Below are 11,399 nucleotides of genomic sequence, written 5' to 3' on the forward strand. Positions count from 1 at the left end.
TTAGACGGTGAAAAACTAGAAGCTAAAAGCTAAACTACTTAAAGTAGCTTTTAGCTTCTAACTTTTTGTCATTTTACTCTTTATTTAAGAGATTCAGCTACTCTGTCAAATACTAAAATATATTTAAAAAGCTAAAAACTACCAGCGAAAAGCAAAAGCTTAAAGCTACCACCTAGTTTTGCAAAACATACCCTGTCAAACACTAAAATATATTCAAAAAGCTAAAAACTACCAGCGAAAAGCAAAAGCTTAAAGCTACCAACTAGTTTTGCAAAACATACCCAAGGAGCCGAGGGTATAAAATATTGAGATAAAAAGGCATACACTTTGAGTGAAAATAACGGTCATTATTGGATAAACCAGAACAAACAAAAAAACTTTGAAAATGAAAATGAAGTGTTTTTAAACAGATTTTACCAGCCAATAGCCCATTTTGCCACCCTTCATCCTACCAACTACCAAGTGCAACAAGGAGAACAAAAAAAAGGTAATAATAATAAATAAATAAATAAATAATGCTAAAGAAACATAGTATCAAAGTAAACCAGCTTACCTTAACTACACGCGAAGTTCGCACAGCAGAAAGTGTAATCTCGGATCAACACAAAGCAACAAAGTTCAGTAACGGACCCTAAAAGAACATAAAACAATCCAGAAATTATCAAATACACTCTGTATCTTAAATTTTTTTCCTTCTTACAAACATGTCCAAGTTACAAAACAGGCGTAAAAAACAAATTACAATACATTAACTGGTAAAAAATAAATACGAATCGAGAATGTCATCATTTTGAACCCAACGCAAAAGATAACTTGGGTCGGGATTTGTTCTTGCCGAGCAACTTTTGCTGTTTTGCACGCTCTTCTTCCTCCTGTTGTTTTTTTCTAAGTAGAGCTTCTTCTTTTTGTCGCTGGAGCTCTTCAAGTTCCTTATAACGTTCTTCCTCCCGTCGTTGTTGCTCCAACGCTTCTCTCCTTTGAGCTTCTTCAATTCTCCTTCGGTTTTGTTCAACCAACCTTTCTACTTCTTCCTTCTCTCTTTGAGCTTGTTCCTATACAGATGATATACAAGTATATAACTGTGAGTACTCGAACCATGTGAAAAATGATCAACTCCAAAGTTACTCAAATATGTTATGCTTAACAAATTATCTACATCTACACCTAGAAACTTAACAAATAAGGAGTACTACTGTATTAATTATATATATATATATATATAAAATAAAAAAAAAGTGGTCAATGTACCCAGCCTTGTACAAACGACACCCATTTTTAAGTGATGGCCTGTTAGATACAAAAACATACTGGAAACTGAACCATTCTTAGATATGGTTGAAAAAGACACGAGACGGAAACGAGTCGGTCGAGACGAACAACCACCAACATTGACTTTTAGACAAAAATATGGTATTAAATATAAATATTCCAAACATAATTATATTAAACATAATTATATATATTTTTAAAATAAATGATTCACAAATAAGATGAAGTGGTATTAGTTTTAATAATATATAGGTTTTTTATAGTGTTTTTTAATAATTATATTGTATATTGTATAGTGTAGTTATTAATCTATCCATCTTTAAGAGATACTATGTAAGTCGGTGTTTTTCTCAGCTAATTTATAAATGGACCTAACATTTTCGATTACACCAAAACAACACCGACTAATCAGACATTTTTGGCGAAACGTGACGAGCTAGTCACCAAATGCACCTGGAATTTTCGTTTGCAACCATGCTTATATGAATGGATCAATGACGGCCACCTCTAGCAATACGAGTTATTAATGCAGTAGGATTAACTTACCTCTTTACGTCTGGCTTCGATAATCGCAGCTTCCTTCTCTTTCTCAAGTTGTGCTACGACATCCGTAAGAACTTTTTTACGGCCCTCCTCCAGTCGCCTTTGTATTTCAAGCCTGATCTCCTCAGACGCCAATCTTTCTTCCACTTTTTTCCTAATTACCTCTTCCACTCTTTTTGCAGTTTCTTCCTCAATTAACTTTAACTCAGCCTCTTGCTGACGCCTGATCAAAGTTAAAACAAAAGTTAAACAAAAGATGATTACAGAACCAAAAACCAAAATGCTAATCAGCTAAAACCAGTGTTTAATTTTCACTACAAATCCGTCTAGATTTTTCTCTCTTTTATTCTTCTAACAGGTGACGACAAACTGACCTTCATGTAGACAAGAGGACTATATATGCTTATTATAAAGCATACCTCTAACGAGTTCCTGATCCAAACAAACAGTTTCAAAACTGGTGAACAGTAGAAGAAGAAGATAAACGAGAGGCATCCAATTGATCATCAAAATTAACAAGTTGAATTATAGCAGTATCTTCCTTCACAATGGCCTGTGGAGAAAAATGTCAAGTAACCTTTCGCAGTTTATAGCTTATTATTGGAGAATTCTATGTTTGTATTACACTACGTATCTGCAAATAAATTTTTTTTTTTTTTTTTACTTTCTGATATCACATGACAATAACGTTGTTGTGTTGGTGTCATTTTAATTTAACCCTGGTCACCAAACATAAATGTGAAGGCTTTTCTAAGTCGCATACTAATCGACTATCACTTATGCTCTGGAATCGAACTTCAAAAGTCTCTTCACAAAGTTATATGGTTTCTTAATATTTCAAGCTTACAGCTTTTGAATATAGGCTGCTGAATCTGTAAAGGTGAAAAAATAGAATTTCTTGATTGGTATGCTATTTCAGACAAACTAAAAAGTTTATGTTAGTATTGCACACTATATACATATAGATATAGATGAGCATAATAATATGATTTTTACTTGTAAAAATTAACAAAATTGAAAAACTCGGTATAATCAGAGAATTTTAAATAACGGGAAAGTATTTCTACAAAAAATATATTTTTTCCAAAACAAAACATTCATCCTTTGTATGACGGATAAAACTACTAAAAGTATAAGTTAGAAGCCAATTCCAAAAACAGTGACAACTTCTGCCTATTTGAAAATTGCAATACTAAAGAACTACAGCATAATTCATTTGTAAATTAAATCACAGCTGATTGTTAAACACAACGCATGCCACAGGTAGGTAAGGGCATCATCCATAGTCCATGGATTATAAAAAGCTCTGGTCCATATATTGAAAGAATAATCACCTACGCCTAATTTCATTATACAACTAAATCAAATAATCAATCCAGTCAAGATGAAAATAAAAGGATTGTATGCTAGTTAGTTAAAGTTTATTTACCATAGCTACAAACATCTAGATGCTTCTCTAAATACATAATATGTTCAATTCTTGTCTATTCAATAATGCAAGCTATTCTAGAGATTGACAAATTTGTTAATATATTAAGAAATATCATTCAAATATTATTTGTACCAAGGGATACTCAGGGAGTGCTTGGTAGAGGGTAATAGGTGGTAAGGAATGGGAAAAGGAATGAAAAGTACCGCTTGTTATCCTATAATATAATGGCCCATTACCCCAAAGTGGTTAATAACCCATTCCACTACATTTTGGGGGTTATAGCTTTCATTACCCCATAATTCACGTTCACATAACTGCCACAATTTTAACTTAAAGATAATACGTAAAATACCATTTATTTTACTTAATTAGATAAACGTTACTATAGAATATAAACCATAAATATTACATCTTTTTTTTAGTCTTACTATAATATAATGTATTAAGGAAGATATAATTAATACCTACTTATTTTTTCATTTATCGTAATTTCACGTGTTTCTTCAATCAATTTTCATGGTGTCAATTTCATTTTTCTAGTTGATACAAAGGCATTATTCTCTATATTATAGGTTAAAATCCGTAACATTTTAAAAGTGTCTTTATTTTCATTTAGATAAATAAAAATAATAATTAATATATTAAATAAGTAGCGTGTAAATAAGAAAATCATTGATCAAAATGAATTAATATGAAATATGTGTTTGTTTTTCACATTATAGTGTTTTCAACCAAGCATTGTCAAAATATTGATAATACTCATTGATTGCTTAGTATTCCCATTACATTCCTTTTCCCTTTCCCATTCCCATTACCTTAAACAAACCAAGCACCCCCTCAATTCTAGTTTTATCGATGATCGTGTATCTTCATTTTATAATAAGCTTAGTTACTTAACTTTGAGTCAAGGGGATTCCTATAACCTTTTATCTAATCTAATACTCCGTATTTAAATAATAGTAATGTAACTATATAAGCCCAAGAAGCTAAAATTTGTTTAGTGACAACATTCATAAATGTGCAGTCCATATTTTCCTAACCGGAGTAGTAAAAATGCATTCATGCAACACCAACTCACCATGAGCCTGTACAAAACTTAATGTGAAAACATAGATTTGAAAGTAGGGCTGTAAATGAGCCGATCTACTCATGAGCTACTCGAGCTCGACTCGTTAAAAGCTCGATTCGAGCCGAGCCTAAACGAGCTCGAGCCCGAGCTTGAACTAAATTTGAAGCTCGTTTAGTAAAGAAGCCCGAGCTCGAGTTTGATATCTCGAGCACGAACAAGCTTGCGAGCCTAAACGAGTTTTTCATTTATATACACCAAATATAATATTTTTATAGTAATTTATATATAATTATATTATAGTTACTATTATATCAATAATAGGTAAAAGAATTATAGTAAATCTTTTTATATTTGGATAAAAATTACAAAAACCATCAATATAAAATATAATAAAATTCAATAATTTATAGAAAAATAAAATTACGTAATTAACGAGTCGAGCTCGAGCCGAGCCCGACCTTGTCAAATATTAAACGAACAGAGCTCAAGCTTAAAATATTAGGCTCGAATCGAGCCGCGCACCAGCTCAAGCTCTATGAAATTCAAACGAGCCGAGCTCGAGCTCGAGCTCGGCTTGTTTATACCCTTATTTGAAAGTGTGGGTAAAAGATATTTGGGGTGCAGGTTAAACTATAAGCAACAATGACACTTCAACAACCAATGAATATAATTTACATGATTAAAAAGAGAAGAAATAGAGGGACGCAATAATGACACAGATTTCTAGTAATTCATATACAAATACCTTTTCTTTTCTTCTTCATCTTCTTTTTTCATATTTTCACCCACAGTTTTGCCTTCTATGGACCCAATACTGGGTGGTTTAGCCTCAGAAGATAACGAGGGGCTCCTGCTTTTCTGTCGCTTATGACGCCTTGGTGACGGCGAGCGACTTCTGCGTCGTCTAGGTATTGGTGAACGACGGCGACGCGGTGGAGATATGGAGCGGCTTTTCCTCCTGTAAAAGACAATGATATATGAGCATAGGACAATATTTACAGCAGCAGATAATATCATACACAACTATAACATCCCACCATCTAGCAGCATCATACAAAAAAAAAAAAACTATTACGGTTACCTCATTTAATGCTAAGTATAAACTGGCAGCTTCATCCTTTATCACAAAAAACCGCTAATAGTCATAATCAAGTGAGAAAATAACGTGAATCAGCCCCCATCACTGGCTCACATATGAAGAGAGGTAGCTCCTTTCTTAAAGTGAATTGAAAAATACAAGATATTTTTCGATTATTATGTTACTTTTAGCATGTTATATACCCATTACTCTTCTGCATAACATATTTAAGGTTTCTGGAGCTCTTCATGGACACAGCCCGACATCATCATCTCAAGACAACACTTTGACAAAGCTTGAGGGTCATCAACGCATTTATCAGGCTACTCATAAAGGGGGAAGTATCATGCCAGCAACAGATGTTATGAGAAATACAAGAGATACACGATTTTTATTGAGGCATGTGCCACAATATCTAAAAAATAAGCCAAATGATGAGCAATCCAAATAAAGCAAATCCAAAGATTTATGTCTAACTGATTTAAAAGATGACCATGAAATATACCTGGCAAACAGGTCAGGTTGGGTCGGTTTGGGTAACTGGTCAAAACGGTCAAGACGGTTTTGGGTTGAAATGGGTTATTGGTCAAACGGGGTAAAAATTTTAACGGGTTTAAATGGGTCAGGTTGGGTCGATTTGGGTAACAGGTCAAAAAAAGGGTAATGGGTCAACAAGGTCGAAACGGGTCATATACTTTTACATTCATTATATTGTTTTAGTTATTATTATTTATATTAAATATTAATATTTATTATATATGTAAGAAAATATTAATATACATAATAATTGATATAACCATTAATGTTTTCTTAAATAATTGACGGATGAAACTTGTTATGTCCGACCCGTTTAACTCATTCACAAGACTCATTAGACCTGTCTCTATTTATTGAACTTTAGGATTTGCTACCCATTTGATCCGTTCTTTTATATATTCTATAAGACCTGATAGGTTGGAGAAAAACTCATTGGACCTTTTTTTAAGTTATTGCTTACATTATCAGGCCTAATTTTTTTCAAGACCCAATTGACCCGAAAGCTTGACCATTTGACCCAAATTTGAGAGAGCAAGTATCGACAACTTGGTCTGGACTTTGAAAAACAAGAAGGTTATAAAAAAACATGGTAGCTTTTTATGTCCAGTTGTATCCTTTCAAATAGTTCAGTTTCTACCAAGTCCACTGATTCATTTTATGTCTTCCATAAAATTATAACTCCACACAGCAAACCTCAAAAGATTACAATAATTTGACTGAGAATGAAGCCATTTTTAACAACACAAATAGCTGATTACACATGATCAAACAAATAAATATAAGCACTTGTATCATATTCATATCTGTAGTTTGGAAACCTTAAACAACAAAATCAACTACTTGTTGCTCACTGAACAAAAAAAAGATCCTAAAAGTATAATCATGTATGAATCACCTGCTATAAGAATAAGGAGATCGGCTGCTTCGATCTCTTCGACTTCGATCTCTACGGCTATTATACCTCTGCACCACCGGCGACGGTGACCGCGAATACCTCCGCCGTTTATACGAAGGAGAACGAGATATATCCCTATCTCTAGCCATACCTCCTATCAAATCTTACATACAAACACAAAAAATATGTATAGCACCTGGAAAATTAACAAAAAATAACGAAAATTAATCTAATCGTTTTATCTTTTAGTTAGGTATATTAAAAATCACATATATAACAATCAGATGTAAGTAACCACCTTTTCTTGATGACCGGCGTATTCAGTAGCTAACGATAAGCGTTGAAACCCTAGAACAGGGGAAATTAGGGTTAAGAAGGTGTATGAATGGTTTTATTTTAGGCAAACGATAGTGTTAATCATCAGATAACCCGGAATTGCATTTTATATTCTTTCTATAATTAATAAATTAATAAATTAATAATTAATATTAATAATTAATAATTAATAATTAATTCTATTCTATATAAACTATTTTTTCCCTTACATACTAAAAGGCAACCAGATTTTGGTCGTTTGTTTCAATAAACCTTCCAAAACGACATTTTCCTCTAACCATAAGGCTGTATTCTCGAGATTTATTTAGGATGGAAAGGAGAGGAGATTGATGGATTAAAAAATAACAGCGATTCTCGAGTTTTAAATTTCAAGGGAAATGAGAGGAGGGGAGATGATTAGGAAGGATAGTACCTTTATATTTTGTCACCAAAACTCTCCGACCATATTTAGGCGGATTAGGAAGGATAGTAAAATACTTTCATCCCCTTTCATCTCCACTCTTTTCCGCTAAAAGAAAAACTCGAGAATACAACCTAAAAGACATCGTCGTTTACATCGCCAACTAAAAAAATATATTAGGGTTTATGTCTGCCTAATTTTATCACCACCCTCACTTCTCATCCCTGCTTTGTTTTCTCTTCAGCTCCATCCAGATCAAGAACAAAATCAACTTAGTCATCTTTGTTGGTTCAGCCTAACCCTTTGTTTTTCTTTTAATTTTTAATTTTGCTATTATTTTTTTGTTGGTTTGTTGATTGAAAGAAATTAGGGTTCATCCTTTTATGGCTGTGCGTTTTGTCCTGAGTATTTGCGATTGTAAGATATGAAGGCTTACATGCGTTTAACCTAAAACCCTTAACTCCGACTGATTTTCTTGCGGTGCCGTTGAAGATGGCGTTATGGTTGCCGTTGCGGCAGTCGTCATCGTCTTCTTCATCTAAGTTTCTGCTCTTCCTGCGATTTATCTCCTGTTTTGATGCATAATCGGTGAGTGTTTGTTGATTTGTTCTTTCCCTTTTCTTCGATTTAAAAATTATTGAAGCACATATCTCTTTTCGTGTTTGTTAGGTTTGATTTATCTGGCTCAGCTGCTGTAAAGCATCGATTCTTTCCAAACTTAGTTTAATTAGTGTGGCTTAATTATTATTTTTTTTCAAGATGGTAACGAGTGGTTAGTTTTAGTTCTTTAAATTTTTGTTTTCAAGATTTTGAAGTGTTTTATTCATGGTTCAATTGGGTACTCATAATTGACATCTTCTTTATGTTTAGCTAACTTATAAGGTTGTACTGATTTACTGAATCAAAAATTTTATGTATGTGTTTTGTTCAATTTTTGCTGGTTATTATGTGTGATTTTGCCTGTATGTTTGAGGAAGTAGGGTTGAATTATATTATGGTTTATTGGATACTTTTTTTAAGGTCACTTGAAATTTTCTGTATAAACATCCGTTTACATTTACATCTATTCTATGTTATAATTAATTCTATGGTTAATGCTTATTCATTTGTCCAAATTGAGTTTGAACCCATGTACTTATATGGTTTTAGGCTAACCTTGAACTTGAATTATTCTGTTTCTTCCTGCTTTAATATGTTTGTTTGCTTAACATATTTAAGGTTTTTGTTGCATAAACTGCACTCTTTACTTCAATCAGCCATGGCAGCAGCTCTCATTTTCTCAAAGGTTGTTTCTATTACTTCTCTTTTTTTTAACATTTTTCAATTATTATGATTCTTTAATACAGTATCACATTAGAAATAAGAATGTACGTAGACCTATTACTTACTTAAATTAGTGTTTTAGTTCTACACCATGAAAAGTCAACGCCTTACTATTTTTTAACACACCAGGGAATTTTACACCAAACTGGTGCTGATTTTGTTTGGATTATTGATGTGTGCGAGACGTACTAGGAAATAGTTATATTTTTACAAGAAAATACTATTAAATACGATACAATTTTACACAAGATATTTATTTATTTATAGAATGGATATACCTAAACCTTGCTACAACACTTATAGGCAGTGTACCTAATCGTACAGTAGTGTAGTTTTTAGTAAGTCCGGTTCGTTCCACAGGGATCTTTAGCCAAGTTTAACACTATATTAGTTTTAACTTATAATTATAAAAATACAAAAATATATATAAGTAGTATTATTATTATAAAAGGGGGATTTTACCGTTTAATGACCGGTTTGTCGATTTTAAAACTTTAGTCGCAGTTAAAACCTAATGTAAAATATAAAAATAACTTAATTTAAAGCATAAAGTAAATAACGATAATGAAATTGCGATAAAATAAAATGACAATAAATAAAGTTGCGATCATTAAAAAGTACGATAATTAAAAGTGCAATTAAATATAATGACAGTAAATAAAAGTGCGATAATTAAAAGTGCAATTAAATATGAAATAAAGAAATTATGCTTATTTAAACTTTCATAATCATGATGTTCGACGTGTTGTTTTTAGTTTATTCCCATGGGTTAATTGTCCTTTGTCCTGGATTATTTGATATGTCCATACGGATTTGTCCATAATAGTCCATCAGTCATAATCATAAAGTGTGGAAGTCTTCGTCAAATTATTCTTATTCCCGAAGTCAAATATTCCAACTAATTGGGGATTCGAATTGTAACAAGGTCTTAATACTTTGTTTAATGAATACACCAGGTTATCGACTGCGTGTAAACCAAGGTTTTAATACTTTGTTAACAATTACACCAATTACCCTTGAATGTAATTCACCCCTGTTTCAACAAGTCTATTAACTATTAATTCAGTTCCGTGTCCGGTAAAATGAACAATTATTGGTATTTATAGATATCCCACCCACCGTACCCAGTCAAGCGTATGTGGTTATATATAAATACATCAAATTATAAGTCTATATATTAAATTATCGAGGTATCGTTTAGTTAATATAAAGCCCATTAATAGCCCATAGTCTAATTTTCACAAGTGTCGTTCTTTTGTCCAAACCCCAATTATGGTACAAAGCCCAATTACCCCGTTTTAATATTTTAGCCCAACATCACGATTACTTCGGCATTAAATAAGCATAATAATAACTTAGCTACGAGACATTAAATTAAAAAGGTTGAACATAACTTACAATGATTAAAAATTGCGTAGCGTTACACGGACAGAATTTCGACTTACACCCTTACAACATTCGCTAACATACCCTTATTATTAGAATTTAAAATTAAAATTATAATTAATATATATATATATATATATATATACGTTGAGATTGAGGAGAAGAAAAAGATGGTGTAAAAGATCACTCAAAACCGCGAAATTTATAGGCATGTGGCCACAAAAAGTGGCTCATGCGATCGCATGGAGAATAAGCCTACAGGCCATGCGATCGCATGGAGGTAGGTACCAGCTCACATAATTTTGTTTTCAAGCTTGTCGACATTATTTTTAAATATATATAATATATAAATAATTTATATAATTATTTAAATATTATATTATATTCTTGTGCATAGTTGACTCATAATTTTTAGTCCGTTGCGTCGAGCGTTGAGAGTTAACTTTGGTCCCGGTTCCGGTTTTTCGAACGTCCTTGCGTACAATTTAATATCTTGTATTTTGCGTTTTGCGACTTGTACTCTTGTAATTTTGAGACGTTTCTCGCCAATAATTTGAACCACTTTGATTGTACTTTGTACTTTTGAGCTTTTTGGTCGTTTGCGTCTTCAATTCGTCGAATCTGTCTTTTGTCTTCACCTTTTATTATTTAAACGAATATAACTTGTAAATAGAACAATTGCAACTAAAAGCTTGTATTTCTTGAGGGATAATGCTATGAAATATATGTTCGTTTTTAGCATTATCAATTATATAATTTGTACATCTAATCTAATGATTATATAATAATCTGTGTCTCAACTGACTGTAAATTGATGTAATTATCGAGTTTATATTTAAAGGTCTTTGACCACAAAAGTCGTACGTTATCCTGATCAGATAAATGCTTTCTGAAACCAATTTGGTGATTTCGTGATGAATTTTTGTGCTAAATATTAAACTGTACATGCTCAAAATGATAAGTTCTCATCAACGAGTACTATGACTAAATTAATGATCAAAAAAGAAGAGTGGTTTCGGGTGCTGGATGTGTTGCAGGTTGAAGCTTAGCCAATATGCACCATTGTCGAACCAAATTGTGGAGTTGATGAGGATTTTGTAGTTTGTAGGTTAATAGTTATTTAAGATAAGG

General features: G+C 32.3%; 1 protein-coding gene across 2 annotated transcripts; it reads right to left on the reverse strand.

The window, feature by feature from the left end:
- Positions 1–677: 677 nt before the first annotated feature.
- Positions 678–7,255, reverse strand: LOC139887628 (uncharacterized). 2 transcript variants are annotated; one of them, XM_071870720.1, is made up of 5 exons: positions 7,122–7,255; positions 6,824–7,019; positions 5,059–5,271; positions 1,816–2,035; positions 678–1,052 (listed from the first exon to the last, which is right to left on the reverse strand). In XM_071870720.1, exons 2-5 carry the CDS (start codon positions 6,970–6,972, stop codon positions 786–788), a joined length of 849 nt encoding a protein of 282 aa, XP_071726821.1. In that variant the 5' UTR covers positions 6,973–7,019; positions 7,122–7,255; the 3' UTR covers positions 678–785. The 2 variants fall into 2 exon arrangements, with proteins under 2 accessions (XP_071726821.1, XP_071726862.1); XM_071870761.1 differs by lacking the exon at positions 7,122–7,255 and having other exon boundaries at positions 5,395–6,966.
- Between the last annotated feature and the right edge of the window lie 4,144 nt (positions 7,256–11,399).

Source organism: Rutidosis leptorrhynchoides, chromosome 1 (assembly GCF_046630445.1).
Source record: "Rutidosis leptorrhynchoides isolate AG116_Rl617_1_P2 chromosome 1, CSIRO_AGI_Rlap_v1, whole genome shotgun sequence".
Lineage (NCBI taxonomy): Eukaryota > Viridiplantae > Streptophyta > Magnoliopsida > Asterales > Asteraceae > Rutidosis > Rutidosis leptorrhynchoides.